Here is a 23,012-nt window from a genome sequence, read left to right as displayed (position 1 = left end):
TAAACAATAAGAATACCATTTATTTAAATATTTTTGGATGTTTTCTATATTTTTCAAATATATTGATTTCAATTACAACACAGAATACAAAGTGTACAGTGCTCAGTTTATATTTATTTTTGATTACAAGTATTTGCACTGTAAAAAAAACCAAATGAAATCGTATTTTTCAATTAACCTAATACAAGTACTATAGTGCTATCTCTTTATCATGAAAGTTGAACTTGCAAATGTAGAATTATGTACAAAAAACTGCATTCAAAAATAAAACAATGTAAAATTTTAGAGCTTTCAAGTCCACTCAGTCCTACTTCAGCCAATTGCTCAGACAAACAAGTTTGGTTACAATTTGCAGGAGATAATGCTGCCCGTTTCTTGTTTACAATGTCACCTGAAAGAGAAAACAGGCATTCACATGGCACTGGTGTAGCCAGCGCCACAAGATATTTACGTGCCAGATGCGTTAAAGATTCATGTGTTCCTTCATGCTACAACCACCATTGCAGAGGACATGTGTCGAAGCTGATGACGGGTTCTGCTCAATAACAATCCAAAGCAGACTGGACCGACGCATGTTCATTTTCATCATCTGAGTCAGATGCCACCAGCAGTTGTTGATTTTCTTTTTTGGTGGTTTGGGTTCTGTACTTGCTGTATCTGAGTGTTGCTCTTTTAAGTCTTCTGAAAGCATTCTCCACACCTCACCCCTCAGATTTTGACTGGCACTTCAGATTCTTAAACTTTGGGTCGAGTGCTGTAGCTATTTTTAGAAATCTCACATTGGTACCTTCTTTGCATTTTGTCAAAGTGAAAGTGCTGTGAAAGCGTTCTTAAAACAAACATGTGCTGGGTCATCATCCGAGACTGCTATGAGATTAACTGTATGGCAGAATGCAGGTAAAACAGAACAGGAGACATACAATTCTCCCCCAAGGTGTACAGTCACAAATGTAATTAACGCATTGTTTTTTTAACAAGCATCATCACCATGGAAGCATGTCCTCTGGAATGGTGGACGAAGAATGAAGGGGCATACGAATGTTTAGCATATCTGACATGTAAATACACCAGATCCTCACTTGAACGCGGGATTTGGGATCCATGCGCGGTACCACGTTAACACGGCGACTGCGTTATAGCGGGGACCGCATTAAAATGAATTGCAATTAAACTAATTAAATTTGGGATCAATGGCCGCAACCACATTATATGCTAATTTGTGCTATATAAATGTGCGTTCTAGCAAAGGTCCGGTGTACCTTGCAACGCTGGCTACAAAAGTGCCATGTGAATGCCTGTTCTCACGTTCAGGTGACATTATAAACAAGAAGCGGGCAGCATTAGCTCCCGCAAATTTTAACCAAACCTCTTTGTCTGAGTGATTGGCTGAAGGAGGATTGAGTGGACTTGTAGGCTCTGAAGTTTTACGTTGTTTTATTTTTGAATGCAGTTATTTTTTTGTACATAATTCTACATTTGTAAGTTCAACTTTCATGATAAAGAGATTGCACTACAGTACTTGGGTGAGGTGAATTGAAAAATACTATTTCTTTTGGTTTTTACAGTGCAAATATTTGTAATCAAAATAAATATAAAGTGAGCACTGTACACTTTGTCTTCTGTGTTGTAATTGAAATAAATATATTTGAAACTGTAGAAAACATCCAAAAATATTTAATAAATTTCAATTGGTATTCTATTGTTTAACAGTGTGATTAATCGCAATTAATTTTTTTTTTTTTTTTTAAGAGACTTGCTATTCCTGACATTTCTAAAAGGTTTCTAACAAACAAAAACAAAAGAAAATCCACCCATGCGCACACACACACACACACACTTTACAGGCCTTCTTTATACATCTTACAAGGCAAAAATTCACTTTCTTCTTCCACAGATTACCTTAAGGAAAGAAAGGCCAACTCCTACGTGATAAAACTGGTTCAAACCAGGTTAGCATCTGTATATCTCCAGGTTCTCCTTACTGTAAAAGAATGTGTCCTGTGGTAGCTTACACTCCATATTTGAGTATCAGTATACTTTTAAAATCCAATTCTTTAAGGTTAAGGCCATTCCCCTTGATGTCATGAACGAGGAATCAGGATTTCTTCCACTGAGCTTTCCAATATATGGTCTCAACATTGATACAAAAGCTAGATAAATGCTAGATCCCCTTTTCATCCACATACCTGGATCTTGCAGATTTGTGGTGCTGACAGGTTTCTTCAGTTCATACCCCAAAAAATACAGGGCCAGGTTGGGTGGACTGCATTCCAGAGAGGTGATGAGAAGGTTCAGGATGTGGATTTTTGTTTCATGGTGGATCCGAGACTGCTTCTTTTCAGATTCCAGATCTTATTAGAAAGTGAAAAAAGGTCAGATGAAAACTGAAACGAAGATAACGTAAGTACTGCATGGCCTTCCCTTGCCACAACATACAAACCAAATAAAAGAAAGCTATAAGTAAAACTCAGATCACTCTAGAAATTTCCAGGAATTAATTCCAAATAACTATTGAATATAATCCTACACAATTTGTCCAGAGCAATTTATAATATTTTCTCTTAAGAACTGGTTCAATTTTGAATAGGCTGTTCTTACAATATTGTCCTAATTTAAAATAAATGAGGAATACTCTTCATCCAACTATGGGGCCCTCTGTGTAATTGAGATGCCAAAACCATAACGGTTTCAGGGTTTACTTGCTCAGTAATTTGAAAGTTGTACTTGCTGAAAGCACGCTAAGGAAATACACGCAATTTGAAATCTACACAAAAGATAATCATGTAAATAAAATGTGACCAGTCACATACCATCTTCTGGATTAATTAATTCCTCTGCATCTTCATTGTCCAAACACTCCACAAACCCAGCCATCAGCTTCTGACTTATACTCTGGATTCAGAAATGGAGGGTTGGGAATGAAAAACACAGAGAATTTTGATGAAGATAAAACACTGATTTAAGTACAAGATGATTTTAAAAAATGAAGTTTTATAGTTTATTTCATTGACAAAAATGTGATCATACTAGTGAGCATTCATTATTGGGGTCTTACCTGTTCTAAGCATACATCAACTGTTAAGCCACATGATAAATAATATTTTAAACTCTAACGTCTTAAAAATACGTTACATTAACCTCCCTTAGGGAGGACAGTCTAACCAAAGAAAAGGGTTAGTATGCCATACAAAACTGTCCGCTCCTTATCGTGGGAAAGGTTCCATTAAAAACATAATGCCATGAATAAGTAGCCAATCTTTATGGTGCTATGGCAGTGGTTCTCAAACTTTTGTACTGGTGACCCCTTTCACATAGCAAGCCTTTGAGTGGGACTCCCTTTATAAATTAAACACACGTTTTAACATATTTAACACCATTATAAATGCTGGCGGCAAAGTGGAGTTTGGGGTGGAGGCTGACAGCTTGCGACACCCCCCCCCCATATAATAACCTTGCAACCCCCTGAAGGATCCTGACCCCCACTTTGAGAACCCCTGTGCTATGGAAAAATAATCTGTTCTTTTGTACAGACAAGGCACTATGTAGCCTTATCACATATAATCTAGGTTTGTTTTTATTAAGTAGTAAAACTATTGTTTTCCCATCACTACTTTCTTTCCCCAAATTCAAACAGAATGGTGGTTACCTGATCATGTGTGAAATCTCCTACTAGCTTTATCTGAATGTTGGAGTTACAAGAAATGCAACAAAGGATCTTGGCACTTTCAAAAGCCAGTTCCGGATTGCTGTTGCCATGATAAAGATACCTTTAAAAAATTGCAAGAATAATGTAATTAAATTGTTGGTCACTCCAGAGTTCCCAGAGAATAATACCCAGAGGAAAAAAGAGCATTTGTAAACTGAAACAATTTAAAATAAAATCTGAATAATCCTGTATATATAGCAAACTTTTTAAATTATAGATTGAGAATTTTGTCTACAAAGGTACACAGCAGCTAAACCCTCTCCACACCAGTAATAAAGACTGACCAGGAGAGAGATTACTCCCAGAAATTTTTCTGCTGTTTCTTTTACCCTATATCCACCTTAAAGGGGTCAATATAAATGAAAGAAGGCATTTGGACACACCCTTAGGAAATAGGTGGACAAAGAGCAATGGTCTGAAAGACATCTATCTGAAAACTGTATACTTACTATTGCTATACATAACATCTGAGATTACGATAACAAGAGGATTAGAGAAAAAACTACACACTTTGTTTTTACAGGGCTGCGTGTGTAATGATTTCACTGTTTTTCCTCTGTAGTCAGTTTTCCAGTTGTTTGTATTGGCCTGCCTATAGTAAAATGCCAGTGTAAACCACAAACATTGGCAGAGGGACTCAATGGCAAGTGTGGTACTTGAAACTGTATTGCTCCCCGTTTGAAAATCAAGTTAATAGTATCCCTTTAATGGGAATAATTAACGAGCAGTGCTGCAAAAGGCTACGGTGGCAGATTGGGTCAAAGGAACTTTTACTGGCCGAATCTATGGCTATTGTGAAAAAGTCCAGGTTGGAGAAATGAAGGTTATACACAGGTAAGCAATGAATTTAAAAGTTCGGAATTTCACAAAAATTATGAGTAACTCAGAAGAATTCCTCAGAACAGAGGAATTGCCCCACTCTTGCAATCAGATGTATGCAGGTGGACCCTTCAAGCTGTGCAGAATTCACTGTTCAGCGAGGCTCTGAGCAAGCAGAAGGGTCTACTGTATGGATGCAACTGAAGAATTACAGCCACAATGGCCTCTCTTCACTTTCCAACACAGCCAAAGTGCCTGTCCCCAAAGTAATTTGTGCCTACCTGGCAATGTTTACCACATTGTCTGCCTTTTTAGTGCGGGGGTTGATTCCTTGCAGCAGCTGTTCCAGAGGTGTGACAATTAGGGAAAGGTGGCTCTCACGTAAGAGGTCCATAAAGAGGTTCTCCTTCTGTAGGGTCAGATTAAGAAGTGCAAGGCAATATTGCACTGCTTTCTCCAAATGCATCTTCCCTACAGTACATAAGCAAAAAAGCAAACACATACAATAGTTACAAAGCAAGCCACAATTCCTGGAGCCTCTACAAAAAGGTAATATTTGAACAGCTCATCAAAGTACTCTTTCAGAAAAGTACCTTGAGATCCGATAACTTTTTTTCAGTTAACTTCCCTCAGAACATAACTTTATATATTTGAGAAACAAAAGATATATAGAAATACCAGTGTCACATCGCTGTTGGTAAACTCTTCATTAATATTTTAAAAATAAACTAATGGCACATACCAGGAAAGGGGGCATACGTATCAAGCTGTTTAACCCCTTCTTCCAGCAGACTAAGGGACAGTTCCAACATTGGTGACTCATTCAATAAATGATACATCAGACTGAATCCAGGTGGTTTATGCGCTATTATTTCTTCTCCTAAAAAAGAAAAAGAAAATGGGGGAAATTACTTACTAGTAATTCTGTTTGTCAGAGGCATCCTCTTACTCCATTCCATACCAGAAAACATCTCAACAATAGCTACTGTAGCAATCAATGTGATATATCACAGGAAAATTCTTTGGAGCACTTTCCACCCAAAAGCCACTTAAGCAGACAGCAGCTCATAAAAGCTAGGAAAGAATAGTGGTGGGCGATTGCCACAAGACAGACTTCGAAATCTAAAATCAGAATTTTAGCTTTCACCAGGTGTACTCTTCCTGGAAACATCCAACCTTTACATTTAAATCAGTAAAGGATGCCCAAGCCACAATCTCTTCAGAATCACCTACTCTGGGTTCTTCAGGATGATTTTAGATCACAGAAACAAATTTGCATTACTTTAGATTCCTTTGAAGACCTTGTGTGAGGAAAAAAGAAAACTGAAGATGCACGAAATGTTTAATATACGTATTATAAATATCTGCTGCAATGAACTAGAGCGTAGAAGAAAACTATTGGTGGTATGATACTCAAAGGTCATCAGAAAACAAAATCAGCTGGCAAAAGAAAAAACGTTGTAAATAAGAAAAAGTCTATATTAACACTCCCAGTTTACTTATCCCCCTAAAAAAGACAAAGGAAGATGATGTAGGACACAAACACTGGAGCTGAAAGGATCCTTTTTACTGTGTGATCTAGAGGCCTTCCAGTCTGTGCCAAACTTACTAGAAAGACATATTTCTGCCTGTCTCTCCACCTACGCACTGTTTCTAAAAGTTCTTTGAGCCTGTTGCAAATTAACAAGCATCACTTAGTGAAAAACTTTAAGAGGAAACCTCACATTAAAAAATGTGCAGTACAAAACTAAGATGAATAAACTCAACTTTAGCCTCAAACTCACTATAATGCAGCAATTGCCTTCTTTCTTGGCCTCAGAAGAGTAGTATCCCTCATTAAAATTGAGTTCAGGAAGTACTAATTTTAACATCCTAGAATGAATCATTTCTAAACTAGATAACCTTCACTGTTCAGTAACATCAATAGAAAATTGGCTACAGAACACATCAAGTAAGCATCCTTAACTGGCTGTGTGATTACAATGGAGATTTAGATATAAGCCATAGAAACAGAAATTCAGGCCCAAGAATAAGATAAGATATTTAAAATCTCAAAGTAAAAATAAATTGTCAAATGCTGTTTTTAATGAGATAATTATAGTTGCTAGAAAATCTAAGGCAAAGTCATAATAAATATAATGCTTTCTTCTCATAAAGTAGCAGTGCCTATGTCCTAAGGCAGAGAGGTTCCCCACAAACCAGCTGCCAAATGGTTATTGGTAAACCACAGAACACAGTAGGCAAATGACTGATGTCTCCCCATATAGCCAGTAATTAATAAATTGAGATCCAGTCCTAAAAGGTGAACCAATTACCATTTCCCGAATCTGGTTCCCATGTCATGGAGACAAGATATAAGGTTTAAAGCCTAGACCCATAAGTTCAAGGTTGGCATTTCCACCAACTCCCATCTTTTCAAATATGTGGCTACTTTAAGGACTATAAGCATCTATTTTCAGTCAGGCCCACACCCCACCTGTGAGAGCAAGCAGTTGGACTAGAAGAAAAGATCATCTCTCACAAAAGGACAGGAACATGCCATAGCAAGTCTGCAATACAAAGGAAACAGCATCTACTTATTAGAATCAGCAAAGGGCAAGAACTGAGTCCTGTAAAGCTGGTTTAGAGCTTTTGATCCACAGGGTAAGCTTTGCCCTGATGCCCTCTTCCTTTTACAAGAAGCATGTTCTTTTCCCTACTGCCTTTCTGCCTGTCTCATTTCTTTCTGCATTCTTTTCTTCTACCTTCTATAGAGAAAGAGCAAGAAGAAAACACAAAGACTCAAACTAAAGGAATCTGGATGCTAGTACGCAAGGAAGAAAAGACTGAGTAAGTGAGTGGGTCATGCTTTTTTACCAATTTTGATAGACAGTTCACTTGCCTCCTTGGGTCCTGGTAACTAGCGATTTATTGCCGTATGGCAGGATGTTTTCTGCTGTGGTATGCGGGGGCAAGGGAGTAGAAAATACACAACGAAAAGGTGCTCCAACGTCTTATATTATATTTTTACTATAATACTATATATTATTTTTTCTGAAGGAATGCAAAGTGCTTCACAAATTATACATACGCAAAAAATTACTTCACCACCATCCAGAGTGTAAGGAAGCAGCTGTTTAACAGTATAGAATATTCATACTACAATATCTAAATGAAATTGCAGGACAAGTTCTGGTCAACAAAATGTAACTTCCTAATTCGATTTTGGCCATGATGCTCCTAATCTTCTGAGTGTGTTATGGGATCTTTAATGACCACAAATGTGCAGGATGTCAGTTTTATATCTCATCTTAAAGACACCACCTCCAGAAGCACATTGCCCCCTAGTTCCATGCTGGGGCATTGATTCATTATTGATTCAGAAAAGAGTGCAGCCTACTGAGTCAGCAGCACATTAGAGTTTCTTGGATATTTCCTATCTAAGCATGGACTCAGCTTGCTTGTAAAATGTGATAAGATCACAATACAGAGGTATGGAAGTAGAGTGAAAGTAATAATCTTGTTTGACAGTACATAAATGAACAAATTAACCTTGTAACTCCACATATTGGTCCGCAAAGTCTTCAAGTTGAGGTTCGTAGTCTCTCAGCAGCTTGTAAAAAACCTCCAGAACCACCTCAGCTACCTCCCACTGTGGACAACCACAAAACAACACACCACACAGGATATTATTAATATTCACAAAACCAGGATGACAGAACAATATAACTAGAAGGGAAAGTGAAACAATTCAACAATGGATTAGGCAAGACTTCAAGAAAAATGTGTCTGCTTTTAAAATTACCATCCCACAGCACTAGGAAATTGCTTAAGTCAGAGAATTTGAAATACTATCAGTGTGCTTTTTTGAACTAAAAAGAACATCTGCAAATATAACGACAGTGTATTTTTAGTATATTCAAAACTAGATGCAAACTTATTCTGAAATGTATAAAAGAATGAATATGCTGGTAAACTTGACTGTTTGCCTGCCTGGGTCACTCCACTTTCAATGTAAATGCATTGTCATCAAAAAGAATCATATTGAGGAACTCAAATTCCATGCTTCAAGAAGTTAAAATACTATGTTAACACTATTTGATTAAATAATCTTGTGACATGGTCATGATGAAAGAACTCTAACTGGTGGATGAAGGTTCTAATTATTCAGGTCTATGAAAGCTACTTAGGTTTAGCGATCATGAGCCAAACTGGTAAAATTCTGGTAACAAAGCAATTTATAAAATATCATAATGTAACAACTGCAGATAGCGAACTCCATGTATTTCTCACGTGGCTAGAGACACTTTACCTTCAGAAATAGAGTTCTTATCATACCAAAGAAGTATGGAAACTCAATACAACTCACACCCCGACTGTTTACTAATTTTATCCTGCTTTTGACAATGCAAACAGTGGTGTTTGAAAATGCTCTTTCCAGTCTACATTCTGTGCTCCACATTTTGGCAAACTTCGGCATCTCCTTGCTGGCTGTTGAAAGGCTATCACATCTTGTCGATTTAATGTATTAGTATCAAGAAGCTCAGTGCTTCTCGCCCTTTAAGGACAACCAAGCGATTCTTGAACAATGAAGATATATACTGTAAATCTCTCTGCAATCTGCTTCTCAGGAGTGGAGGATGTCATTTGGCTACAGCTTTGATTTAAAAGAATCCATGGACTCATCACAGCTGCATCAAACTTGCACATCACAGCTCTTCCAAGGCCAGGGACTAAAGTGCTTTAGTCCCAAAAGAACTATCTTCACAACTAAAAATTACCTTTTCAGCAGCAATCCGGTAAGCTCTGGTGCGAAATCGGAGAAACACAGCGTCTCTGAGGAACTGCAGATAGGGGTCAAAGCCTGGTGGGCGCAGTCCTGCGCCCAAGTTAGAAGGGAATGAACTCTCCACCAGCGTGCTGATTAGCTGACAGAAGGCACGGGTTAAAGGGTACTCCTCACACCGAGATTCAACCTCATTCAGTTCAACCTTCCCAAGAGGAGGGAGGGAAAAAAAAAAAATCAAGGTCTCAACTTAAGAAATAACACTAAAGAACCAGACAACAGCAACAAGATTCCACCTCAATAGATTTGTAATTAAAATTAAAATACATTCAGAATAATAAGGCTGAAACACAACCAAAAAAAGGGAAGGGAATGTTGATTGAAGGCTGAAAGGACTGAAATTCATTCTCGTTGACTTCAGTGGGAGTCAGGGTGCACAGGGAAAGTAGGATTGGGCCCAATTTTTTTTTTTTTTTAATTTAAGAAGTTACCTACTTTGACACTTCATTATTTGAAAAGCAATTAGCATAATAATGTAATGATAGCTCTTACTCTTATTAAGCTCAACTGTTGCTTTATCTACCATTCTTTTTAATAGCAATACCATTTCCTTCGCCACTACTCACCACAAAAACAAGCAAAGAAACAAGTTAAGCCACAATGTGATGCACATGCGCTGGCTCCAACACTACATCCAATTCTCCTCTGTGGGGCTCTGCACAGGCACAGAAGTCCTCTTACATGCATCAGATTTCAAGATTGTAGCCTAAAACATATTCTAAGCTGCCACCAGTTTTCAAGTGTCTTGGCCATTAGGTGATTTTAAAAACAATGTTGGAAAAGAGGACAGATAATAGTTTATAGTACATTCACCTCTTAAAATGGTTGTTTACACAGAATTAAGATTGACTGGCAGTGCCTTATACCGTTCTAAGATGTTAAAAGCACCTGTATTTAAACCTCTGAAAACCAGCAAATACAGAATTCCAGTACACAACTGCCCGACCCTACAACCTCTACTCCGCCCTCTGGAAGTGGCAATGGCCATTGGGGATATACGGTAAGTACGAATCATTCTGGGCTGATAAGCAGACATGAGGAACGACTCAGTGTTCTGGGAGGACACAAGGCATCGCCAGTCAACCTTAACTCTGCATTAAAGTTTTTGGGCAGTGAATTTTCCTGGATTTTTGAGGAAGTGGTGGTAGTGTGGGAGCATGACTGAGGGGTGCCTGTGGGAAGGCACAAGGCTGGGAACACCTCACTGCCACTCTCTACTGGCTCTGCCCTCCTCCTGACCCCTCTATCCTCCCAATAGGGCTGGAGAGGCCATGAGAAGGAATGAAGGTGGTAACAGAGGAGCATATCTACCAGCTGGAGGCAGCAATGGAGGGGAGCCTCATACTTTTTACTTTTCTTCAAGACCTCATGTAGAGAGAATGGACTCTGTACTATCCTCGGCAGCACAGCAGGCCTGAATGCTCAGCTGAATCAAATCAGCCCATAGAAATTAATGCAGCCTGACACAAGAACTCAGAGATGTGAAGTGACCCCTTCATCTCAATGGATGTATGCTCCCCTCTCCCAGTGCTGTAGAATATCAATTCTAAACAATCCTGTTACACCTCTGGTTTTAAAGAAATTTGAATACTAAAATAAGACTTATTGGAGGGAGGCAGCATCTGAGGGATCCCTTGATCAAATGACTCCAAATCTGCACCACTATCTCTATGCCTAGCACTAATGTAACCCAGCAATGTTATATGGGGTGGTAATGTCACCCACGGTTAAGGCTGCACCAAGATTTCCATTTTAACTGGAGTGAAAAAGGTCTACAAACTCTCTCTTTTTGCATCATAATATAATTCTTAAAAGTTTACTGTAATTTGTTCACTGCTTTATTTTTCTATAGCAACATGTGAGGCGAAAAATATTGTTTGATGCGACTTTTTTAAAAGGGCCAAGTGACTAATTTTTTTCTAGTGTCTGACATTTCCCTCAGACTCCCCTCCACCTCCTTTTGGTTTTTTACACACAAAAATTACAATACTTTGAGAGATAAAACTGATAGGCATGAACCTTTGGTTTGTGTAGATCATATGAATTATTGCATAAAGTTGAGATTTGTTTTCTATGTTTATTCTATGCTTATAAACATAAGCTACTTTTTGACTGATGATAGTATGCTGGCACCACATTAGTCAATGCTGACCTTATGCCAGCCCTGAGAATAGGGCTCTCTATTACAAGTGCATTTGCTGATGCTCAGTATCCCCTTTGATCATGCTGACATAGGAGTTGCAGCTATTTGCTTTTCTTTGATCACACTCAGTCTCACTGCTCAGGAATGAGATGCATACAGCATGATCACATTATCCTAGTGCTGCTGCTTACTAGTCTTCCATCTTCCTTTTGTTTAATTAAGCTATTTCCTTGACAATACTTCTAATGTAAAATGAGTATGCATGTGGGGACTACACTCAAATATTGGTTCTTAAGTCATAAGCTTTGTATCGGGACAAAACTTCCAGAAGGAGCCTCTGCAAAACACAGACAGAGCAACTAATGAGTACAACACACATTCTCAGCAAGCTGTCATGGGCAGGATTCAAACTAAATGTATGTGGGTACTGCTTGGGCTGAATAGCCATGGCACATCACCCTGAGCCACCCACTTACTCTAACATCAGGCTGCCTACACTTTGTCTTGCAACGGAGCCCCAGTCCTGCTGTACACGCACAAATTACTTTCTCTGGCTTTAGAGACACAAGGTGGACGAGGTAATAATATAGTTTATTGGACCAAATTCGTTTGGTGAGAGAGAAAAGCTTTCAAGCTGCACAAAGCTCTTCGTCAGGTCTGGGACACGCTTGCCAGTTTGGCTCAAGCCACACTGTAAATCCAGCTTTAACAACTTTTTAAATATTGTTTTTCCCAAGAGAAAAATGAGTGTTAGACACTAGCTAAAAATCAGTTCTGAGTGGATGAGATCAGTTATGGGAGGATCAGAGCTATAATAAGAACAGATGGGTCCAAAAAAAGTTATAAGAACTTAAACTGCAAAAAAAATTGATGTGGTATTTTTGGAGACACCCCTCTGAGTGATGTAAGTTACATCAAATTAAAGCAGTGGCCACACTGCACTATGTCGGCGGGAGACACTCTTCTGTGGACATAGGTTCTGCCTCTCGCGGAGGTGCAGTAATTATCTACACCAGAAGGGCTACAGCAGCACCGATGCATCGGTGCAGCTGTGTGGATGTAGCAGGGTAGTGTAGACTTGCCCTTAAACCACCTGTTAAACAGTAAACAAGTTTCAGCCTTAGCTATAATGGAACTACTGCCCAACTATAATGATATACATTGCATGTCTGATTAGAATGTAACCTTTACATGTGTTTTGTTTAAAGGGGGATGGGGGGAGGAAAAGTCTGAAAACAAATGAGAGCAAGAATACCTACAAAAGTCTGATGAACTAATCCATACTGATAAGCAAAAATGAGTATGATTCCTTTTTCTAGCTAAATCACAATGGATTTTACGTGACTTAAAACTGAGTGATAATGCAGAAAAAAAATGAAAGACAGAAAACAATAAGCAGTCTAGGAATTCTAGAAAAATGTGTACCTAACAAGAAAGAAGGGCAAAGACATCTATTCCATACATATTAGAAAGCTGCTAGGCATGGCCAAACAAATTTTAAGAACTCCGTTAGATTTACAAAGCAAGATAAAAACAGACTTCTAGGAGCCCTGAGTACGTTTGGGAATAACAGATGCAAAGCAAAGAGGGATTTTATTTCAAGACTCAATAGCAGGCACAACCTCTACATTTTCCCCCTTGCACTCATCTGTATAGAAATCAAAGTGGCTTCCTAGAAGAGAAGAACCCTTACCTCAATGCCAGTTGCTTGCCTCTGACCTGGAGCTCTTACAGTCTGTAATATCTTAAACAGAAAGGGGGAAAAAATGTGTTTCTACATAGCTACTAACAGAAATGGCTGATGTTTACATTGTACCAGAAATGCTTATTGTATTCCCTACTAACCACTTCTTTCAGGGGGAACAGGAGCTTTTAAAAAAAAAAATCTCTAATCTGCTGATAGAACAATGGACTGCCCATCTCTGAGAGTTGTACAGATACTCCACATTCACTTTTACCCCCCAACCCTCAAAGGGCTAGGTCATGTTGCTTCTTCATTTCAGCCAAGCACTGGACAGAACTCCTTCCAGTGCAGTGATGTCACTCCTAAACCATCTAGAGAGGTCAAACGCTATCTTGTGATCTCTAACAATAGCATTACTTCAGGATTCACAGATCTTTATGTCTCCCCTGGTATGTGAGTTGGGGACTGGTCCTGCTTTGAGCAGGGGGTTGGACTAGGCGACATCCTGAGGTCCCTTCCAAGCGGGAGATTCTATGATTCAAAGGGCCGGTTTCTCCCCATTCCCTTTCCTTGCGCAATAAGAATACACCACTATTATCAGTACACAGGCCTTTTCTACAGTAAGAAACAATGTGAATTTGATAATCAGCAATGGAAATAAATGATTAAAAGAGCATTTAGGAAAAGCGTGTCATATTACTGCTAAGATTTAAGTATATAATGTTAAAATATATTACAATTCAACCAGGACTCAGTTACTACAGTTCTAAGCAGCATGCAAAATCCTAAAATACCTGTGCATATTCCAGTGATTGCCAGAGTGAAGCAGCTATCTCAGGAGATTTCCCAAAGGCAGTAAGAGTCTCTAATAGTTCGGCTTTCAAAATGGGAGGGATGCTACATTGCAGGAGTCCCAAAATGACTATCACTGGAGTCCACTGGGGGTGCTCACAGAGTGCCAAACGAGCATTCTCACTCTGCAGAACGATACACAAAACAAGAGGGGAGGGTGGAGTACACATTGTCACTTTGAAAGGTCTTGGAGTTTTGCATCACCTAACTCAAATGATTCAAAGTCTCAGGGCTTGTCTAGACTACCGAGAGGGGTCCATCTAAGATACGACAGCTGATGCTCTCCCGTCGACTCCGCTTGCGCTCCTTGTTCTGGTGTTGACGGGAGAGCGCTCCGCAGTCGATTTATCGCATCTATACTAGATGCGATAAAATGACCCCCGCTGGATCAATCGCAGTCTGACGATCTGGCGGGTAGTGTAGACAAGCCCTAAGCAATGGTGATGCCATTTTCTAGCCCAACACATCTTAGAGATGGGAAGAATGGAAGACTGCTCCAACTTAAAGCATCACTTTTAACTGATTAAAAACATTGATTAAGAAGCTTATTTTTAAAAATAATTGAATACAATTACCAAGTATTTCACCCTCTTTCTTCTTCTTTCAACATGTACTAAAGGAATTGTGCACATATGTGCTGGAAGCTCAAGTCTCTTCTGTAACTCCCAAGCATATACTAGCAGGAACACACTCACACAACTGTCTCTAGAGAAATCAAGTGCTTATACCTCAACAGCCCCTTCACACCAGAGCAGATAAGGGCTCTGTCATTATTTCTATTACAAGCCTGTATTATCTATTTTTAACATTCACTAAGTTGAAATTAAACTTGTTAAGATCTAAAAGCTGGGTAGGGCTAGTTAAAGCATACCTGAGATCTCTTGCTAAGCTATTCAACTGGCATACAGTTCTAGTATAGCTAGATATTCTAAGCATACTTAATATAGAATTACCCTCTCCTCATGTGGGTATTCAGTAACTGAACTAAAGCTGTACCACCTATGTAGAGCCTGCACTGACGTATTATTTTCATAACCATTGCTTGGAGTTTCCACCCCTTTAACTCAAGGTGCCTTTTCAGCTATAGGTCTGGCAGCCATTTAAATCCAGCCTGGAGGTAAGTTTCACTAGCAGTTTGTTTCCCCTGCCATTTTCTCTCTTTTATTTTAGTTTACTTCTTCTGGCTTTTCCCCTCTCAAATTATTAAATGTAAATGCTCAGAGTTCTTCAGCTCTGACTTGATTTCTTTTAAACTCTTCTTAGCTGTGAAAGAAAGAGACAACTCTTCCACAACAGGGAAGGGAGTCTTGAAAGTCAAAAATCAGCAATTTGCAGTACCAACAACAGACCCTGCCCCTTCTTGCTTTATCACATGCTTGTCCAACCGAGTCATTCCTGCTATCACTTATGAAGTCCAGAAAACAAATCACAGCAACTGCTAGCTGACTCTGCCCAGAGTGCCATTTTGGGCAAACGTGGCATAGGTCACCACTAGTTAGTTACGTGCAAACTCAAATCTGTAAGTCAGTTTAAATGTCATCTTGCAAGAGATACAGAAACGTACCAGCGAGACACAAGAAAGAAAAGGATTACCTACCCACTTCACTATAGTAGTTGTAAGCTGTAAAAAGGAAATCAATCCATCCTGTTCTTTCTGGGTGATTCCTCGGAGGGGGAGGTGACGGTATTGAACACTATCTGCACTTGGCAAGTCCTTCCTTAAGTGCTCATGATACAGCATCAAGGAGCGGAAGAAATGCTCCCAGGAGACAGGGCTGCCACCTGTTCCTTGGATGTTTTCAGCTGGAAAAGAAAAATGTTCAAACTGATTACAAAATAATTTTGCTCTTTTACAGGGTGGCAAGAGGATATCAAACTTTAAAAAACTGCCCTAACTTGTACTCAGCACAGTATTCTGGAAGCTGAACTAATAAGAAATTCTTCTCACTATGTACGAGAGGTTGTGCACTTTTATTATTATTTATCATTTATGTTAATGTCCACAACATGTGAGTTGTTTCTGAAAACATTCTGAGTTGAGGAAAAAAAAAAAGTGTCTATTGGCATCCATAAAACACCTCCCCGTCCCTTCTCCTTAACCATCTGTACCCTGCAATGGCACACCAGAATTGGAGATCATCAGTGAACTCAACTTTCAGTTCAGATTCAAAGTGGGCCAGAGAGGAAAACAAAGTTTATGATAAAAGCCTGGTGTTGGTGAGCTTTGTGCTCTTATGGTCTTTTTGAAGAGCTATGACATTACTAATATGATAATCAGGTGTAAAATAGGTTTACTGTTTTAATCATGCTATCGTATGGGTTTATGAATCAGAAGCTTTGTCATGCTGAATGTGTAAAGACAATGTTAGTCTCGTAATTTTTTCCCCGACAAGCTAGTATGAAAACAAAACAGAAACTCTTATATTACCTGTGTTACAAATGATGGCACTTTGTCAGGATGCCTCTAAAAGCAACCTCAGAAATGCCAGCCATCATTTAAAAATGTATTTGGAAATCCACAGCCTGGCTATTTTATGCTAATAAGTGACTCTTCAACATGCTGTACTGAGCAAAAGTGCTATATTGAAGCTCTCATTGATTTTAAAATGTTTTATAGCTTTCTGTTAAATATATTAGGAATTCAGCCACTCCCATAATCAGGACACTCAAATATTTAATTAACATATATAAACCAGTATCTTTATGCAGACCACAAATGAAAGTGAAAATGAGTTTTACCTCTGTACTAAAGGTGTAAGACTAATAGTAGCTAACTAAGTAGTAAACTACAATTAATCTCATCCAGATCTGCATTCTTGTCTAATTTGTCTAGGAAAAGAGTTGGGAGGTGAGCCTACTGTCAAACACCTTTCTTACCATGACTGCTGCCATTGACCTTCAGCAAACTGAAGCAATAATGAGCACACTGGGGCCCACTGGCCAATCCCCGAAGCATTTTCAAATATGGGATGTAAATTGTGGAGGGGAGTAGGTCTCCCATTTGTCTAACAAACTTTGACAAGACGACCTGGAATGAAAAAGGTAAAAGTTTAAAAAGAAATCTAACCGTATTTTGGGGGTGACAACAGACACCAAAATGATATCGTATATTCTGGTTTGGACTTAAAAAATACAAAACCCTCACCACAACTCCAAAATAAATACACTTGTGAACTGCTTGTTCTGTTTCATTGAACAGAAAATATCCACATTTTGAAGAGAAAAAGAGATACACAAAATATTCAGGATATTGCAAAGGAACACATGTTAATCAATAAGGGTGCAATACTCTTCCATAACATTAGCTGCAGTGATGCCAAAAGGGGAAAACTATGAAGAAAATCTAATATGTCTTTCTTTAAAAATAAATCTAATCTGAGACCATAATCTCTAAATAATTGCATGGTAATTAGGTTACTACAGGGCACAGCTAAGGTTGTTTGGATGCCTTAACTGTGCATTTCTTACCTTAACATATTTGGATTGGTTTTAATCCTAATTTATATCCTTGGGTTTTAGATAATTACAACATCCTTGTAATGTTTTCTACCCTTAAGAGACCTTAACTGCACCTTAACAGAGTTTTGCCTCTGAGAATATCAATAGAACACTTTGATATAATCAGACAGAAGGTACAACGTAAGAGCAAAATATTATTATTAGTCATGTTCACTGAGAAAATGTAGCTGCTTGCGTAGAAGTCTTCGATTAGGTAGCTCAAGCATAAACAAGAGTTTTGAAAGTGGTTAGATTCTTTCCCATTAATACCCACCGACACCCCAGAGAACAATCTACAGCCAAGGACAACTGGTAAAGGTTCCCTTTCTAGCATGCCTATAGTGCCCATACAACAAATGGTGGGAGCACTGCACTAATATCTTGGCAATGGATAACAGGTTCTTAAGACCATACGAGAGTGGTTCTACCAGTTCCTCAAAAACCATCTTTACTCCTCTCGATTCCAGGAGCTATTGGTGCTCCAGCCTGCAGCTTTTAACACCATGACAAAGGTAAATGACACACATTTTAAAAAAAAAAAAAAAAGGGAAAAAAAAGTTTTTCCACTGAAAACATTGGAGGAAAAAAGTTGAATTTGGCTAACCTGGCGCTGAGGAGGTCGCTGATGGGCTACTCCAAGATAAGATCCCATAATGGTGGAGCTTTGGAGAGGTTCTGAAGGACACCAATACTCAAGAGCAAGTTCCAGATTAAAGGGATCCTTCCTGTACAACTCAGCAATCTGTAGGGGGACAAAAAATACGGTTCTAGAGAGAAAAAATGTCAATGCAAATAAAAAGGCCAAGATTTTAACAATGAACACTACTTCAGCACAACCTGGAAATACAGGAAGAAAAATAATCTCATGGTTAATACATAATTTTTTTAAATATTCCCTTCCTGAAAATGGCAATTCCTATGCAGTAATGTGAGAACAATCCATAGCTAAAAACCCCTGAAATTTCCAGATTTTTTTAATAATAATAATTATTTGTAAATTTCAATGGTATTCTCCCTCTGTTGCCTATAAAACCCTGGATATCAACACACTGGTATTTTCTTTAAATGAGCATTTGGGTATTTGTGCTGCAATTAGCTTAAAATAAATCAGACAGTGTTGGGATTAAAAGCTTTTAACTGTTCTTTGACTGGTCAAATTTCCTTCAGAATAATTTCTGTTTCAAGTTCTTCATTTTATAGGTGTGTTATAGCTTTGTGCCAGAGCCATAACAAGTTCTGATTAAGAAGGCATTTTCATTCTAAGCCCCTTTTTTAATGATTTATAAAATTGCCTAATAGTTTTTGTGGAAAAAAAATATTTTTAATGTTTCTCTAGCTTTAAAATGGTTAGAATTTAAAATTTCAAACTTGCCTGGTACACTGTATTTAAGGAGCAATTTGTATACTTCACCAATTCGTTTTATTATAACATTTATTTCTTAACAACGATGGAAAAAATGTACACTGCCCACATACAGTATTTGAATATGTTATCTAACTTTAACAATCACAAATTGAAATAAACACACAAGACCAACTTTATTTCTTTTAAAACAAACAAAGAAATAGAATGGAAAAAGACCCTTCTATAGAGGCAACATTATGGTTGAAATTTTACTCTAATGAAACACAGGAAATTTAGTTACAATTCCCACATCAGCTGTAACTTGGTCTTTTTGCATTTAAGATCTCAACACCATGTATATAGCAGCCTTGCAAAACTGTTATGAAAAATTACAATATCAGATGCAAAAAAACCTACACACTCACCCTTTACCATAATGACTAATGATCATGTAAAAATTAATGATACTTTATTCACCCAAGGTGAATAGATAGAATTTTGCTGGGATGATGCAGAAACACAAAACACTACATAAGCACAAAGTGCCTCAAATACTGTTAGATGGGAACCATAGTTTTGAGATTTGTAAACTTGGAATTTCAATTTTAAAGTTGTGTTAACATGGGGGGGGAGGAGTTGCATTTAAAATACTGTGGTGCTACAGTTTAGATACCCGAATATCTTTTGACGTATGATTGTGTATACGTTGTGCAGTATTTTAAATGTAACAAATGGTGCAATATTTATATGTTGAACAAAAATAAACTAATATTTATTAGAAGGGGGAAGTCAGGTCAGCAAATTAATTCAACTACATCACTAGTTAATGAAAATATCTACTTCTGATTTAACCAAAAATATGAAGATTTCCACTGACAATTAAAAATAGGTAAGGTATGCCCCACACAGTATCTTCTTATTCAAATAATGTGTTTTACTGTTAAGGTATCAGAAGTTTTCAACAGGAAAACCCCCAAATAATCCCTTTTTACGAACATAATTAAAAAGTAGGACTTACTAAAAGCATAAGATGTTCCAGATCCCGCCGAAGGGAAATAGGTGGCTCATTACCCATCTGCATACTCATGTGGATCATACGAGCATCTTCATCTGCACGGTTTCTCAGCTGTTTCACCTATACAATTTATGAAGTGGAGAAGAATGTTGGTCTATTTTAAGCCAACAAAAAAAAATCATCTTAAAGATTACAAATAGCAACCTAGTCTTATCTATTTTTATAAAACATTTTAACACTCCTAAGCATGTCCTTAATAAACAAAAATGCTATTGAAATAGATTGAAATTCATTTTCAAATTGCAGGGGTTTATTTTAATTTTCTGTTTAAATTGTTACCATATCAGCCAATAGTAGGAAGAAATTCTCAGCAGTTCAAGGTATAAATCAAATGTCTGATAACCAATAATATGATAACCACAATGTTATGTCCACATGGATCCCTCCTTCCCTGCTACTATGGAGTCTTTCTCCTCTAGGACAGGGGTTCTCAACCTGGGGGTACGCAGAGGTCTTCCAGGAGGTGCATCAAGTCGTCTAGATATTTGCCAAGTTTTACAAAAGGCTACATAAAAAGAACTAGCAAAGTCAGTACAAACTAAAATTTTATATTACACACAATAACTTGTTTATGCTGCTCTATATACTATACTCTGAAATATTTATATTCCAATTGATTTATTTTACAATTATATGGTAAAAATGAGAAAGTCAGCAATCTGTCAGTAATAGTGTGCTGTGGAACTTTTATATTTTTTATGTCTGATTTTGTAAGCAAGTAGTTTTTAAGTGAAATGAAACTTGGCGGTACACAAGACAAATCAGACTTCTGAAAGGAATACAGTGATCTGGAAAGGTTAAGAGCCACTGCTCTACAATTCTGTATTGGTGAAGAAAGTGAGGGATGGTTGGATCTGCCCTGTCCATTATGCCCTCAGGTGAAGGGGCACAAGGTTCAGGCATGATTCCAGACAGACACTGCTGGTCAAAAGAATTCCATCTTGTGTGCATGGAGACCATGTGTACCAAGAGTGGGATCCATGTGGACAAATACTTGAAGAACCACCACTAATTCGCGGAGCTGATAAATCGAGAGAAATATTTAACCACTTTGTTTCTCTCAAGGCTCTTCTCATCTGCAACAAGAGCCTGATCCAAGTCAATGGGAATATTTCCATTGACTTCAGTGTGATCTGGATCAGGCCCCAAAGCTACATCCTCTAGATAGATTAAATGAACTTCTGTACCAAAATCAAAAATTTAAGTTAATTATACGAATATGCCTGTGTATGTGGAGTGTAGAGAGAGAAAACAGAGCTAGCATTATAGGATAGTGCCTTGTATGAACAGAATTGAGAAGAACTAAATTCCTCAAGAAATCAGCTACTATACTGAATGGTAGCAAATGTCTTCTTTATCTTTTTGAAGAGTTCTGGGGTGACCTAGGGAATTACATGCCAGTCAGCACTGCTTCAATATCAGTAAAATTGTTTGCTATAATTAAAGTGTTAAAATGGCTAGAATGAATGCAATATGACAGGGGGGAAAGAAAAAAGTATATCTTCTGTAATGAAAAATTGTGCCTCTCTAATCTACTAGAATTCTCTGAATGTGTCAACAAATTATTGGATAAAAGAAAACCAGCTGACATAATTTTTTTGAATTTCAAAAAGTCTTTGACAAAGTACCTCACAAGTGACTACCACTGTTGTCAGTGCACTGGCCCAAAACATAATTAACCTGCAGAAGTTTCTGCCAAAATATATCATTGAGAAAAAGAGCTTAGTAGGATTTAAAAAAAAAAAAAAAAAAAAAAAAAAGATTAAGCATTTATGTGGATAATAAAAACATTCAAAGTTCTATAATGTAATAAGGCATATAAATTCCATAATCCAACTATTACCTAATATGGATTGGAAAGGATTCTTTCACAAGCAAGAATTCTGTCTGCTGCAAGGTTTTTTCCTCTGAAGCAACTGTTACTGGCCACCGACAGAAATAGGATACCCGAACAGATGGACAGACCACTGTTCTGATCCTATATGGCAATATTCTGTTCCTAAATAGAATTCCTTTGCACCTCTAGGTCATCGCTTTAATACAGTCCAGGGCTGCAGCTAATGGAAAGACATTACTATACTGTGACTATTCAATGATTACATGAAATGAGCCTATTTCCTAAGGGATATGTCTGCATCAGACAAACAAACCACCTTTGTTCGCAGCTTTAGCAGAAAGGCCAAAGCCTGTTACAGCATGTTACTCCCCTCTAGGTGTTTGTGTGTGGTCCCTACAGAAGTGGACGGAGGCACACTAGTGAGGCTGTGTACACAGGATACTTGCATGGACATTGCCACTGTTGTACCTGCTGTGAATTCAGAAAAGCTTTTAAATCAATTCAGCAATCATCATAATAAACAAAGAATTTTAAATAAATGAGAATTTAAGCAGTCTACAAATATGTTTATATGTGCACTCAAAAAGATTCTTAAAACTGAAGGAATGATTTTTTCCCCAGACATTCTCATGCCAGCCTAAAATGAACAAAGAGATCCTTTAAAGGTATGCACATAAAAAAGAATTAAAAATTATGACTACACAGTCATTATCTGGCAACTCAAATGGACACAGAACTGCTCGACACAACAAACACAAAATAAAGCTTTCACCAATTATTAAAAAAAGACACTACACTTTCCCAGATCTCTTGCTTTCAATGCATGGATACAAGTTCTTGCACAAATGAAATAGCTCACATTGCTACGAACACATCTTTTTTATTTTTGCTTTGCAGCACAAGTGTTTCAATTCCTGGTAAATCAAATTGTTATATCCATAGGAAAAGTATTCTGCTGCAAGGAAAGATAGCACCCCCCCCCATACACATATGCAAAAGTCTATTCCTGGCAAAAAATTAAAAAGCACTGACACAGTACGGTGGGATTACTGATCTTTTCCCATTCACAAATAACTTCAGCTGCGATACTATGTCGCTATAGAAAAAAATGGCATTTATTAAAAATTATAAGTACTACCAAATGAACAGTTTGCTTTTAAAATTTCACTATACTCATGTAAACTTTGATTTTTAGAGCATCGTTATTTGGAAACTAAATTGAAAACTG

At 37.8% G+C, this 23,012-nt stretch overlaps 1 protein-coding gene across 1 annotated transcript in view; it reads right to left on the bottom strand.

The window, feature by feature from the left end:
- Positions 1 to 23,012, bottom strand: part of NUP205 (nucleoporin 205) — a 70,381-nt gene that overhangs the window by 28,704 nt on the left and 18,665 nt on the right. The window contains exons 9-21 of the mRNA XM_074941805.1: positions 19,891 to 20,007; positions 18,132 to 18,269; positions 16,907 to 17,057; positions 15,627 to 15,832; positions 13,972 to 14,154; positions 13,187 to 13,237; positions 9,286 to 9,495; positions 8,057 to 8,156; positions 5,268 to 5,405; positions 4,807 to 4,996; positions 3,647 to 3,767; positions 2,811 to 2,892; positions 2,187 to 2,351 (exon numbers count right to left, since the gene is read on the bottom strand). Coding sequence (XP_074797906.1) covers positions 2,187 to 2,351; positions 2,811 to 2,892; positions 3,647 to 3,767; positions 4,807 to 4,996; positions 5,268 to 5,405; positions 8,057 to 8,156; positions 9,286 to 9,495; positions 13,187 to 13,237; positions 13,972 to 14,154; positions 15,627 to 15,832; positions 16,907 to 17,057; positions 18,132 to 18,269; positions 19,891 to 20,007 — 1,852 coding nt within the window. The remainder of the gene's footprint in view (positions 1 to 2,186; positions 2,352 to 2,810; positions 2,893 to 3,646; positions 3,768 to 4,806; positions 4,997 to 5,267; positions 5,406 to 8,056; positions 8,157 to 9,285; positions 9,496 to 13,186; positions 13,238 to 13,971; positions 14,155 to 15,626; positions 15,833 to 16,906; positions 17,058 to 18,131; positions 18,270 to 19,890; positions 20,008 to 23,012) is intronic.

This window comes from Natator depressus, chromosome 1 (assembly GCF_965152275.1).
Source record: "Natator depressus isolate rNatDep1 chromosome 1, rNatDep2.hap1, whole genome shotgun sequence".
NCBI lineage: Eukaryota > Metazoa > Chordata > Testudines > Cheloniidae > Natator > Natator depressus.
Note: the sequence above shows the minus strand (reverse complement) of the source record. Positions and strands in the feature narration are given on the sequence as shown.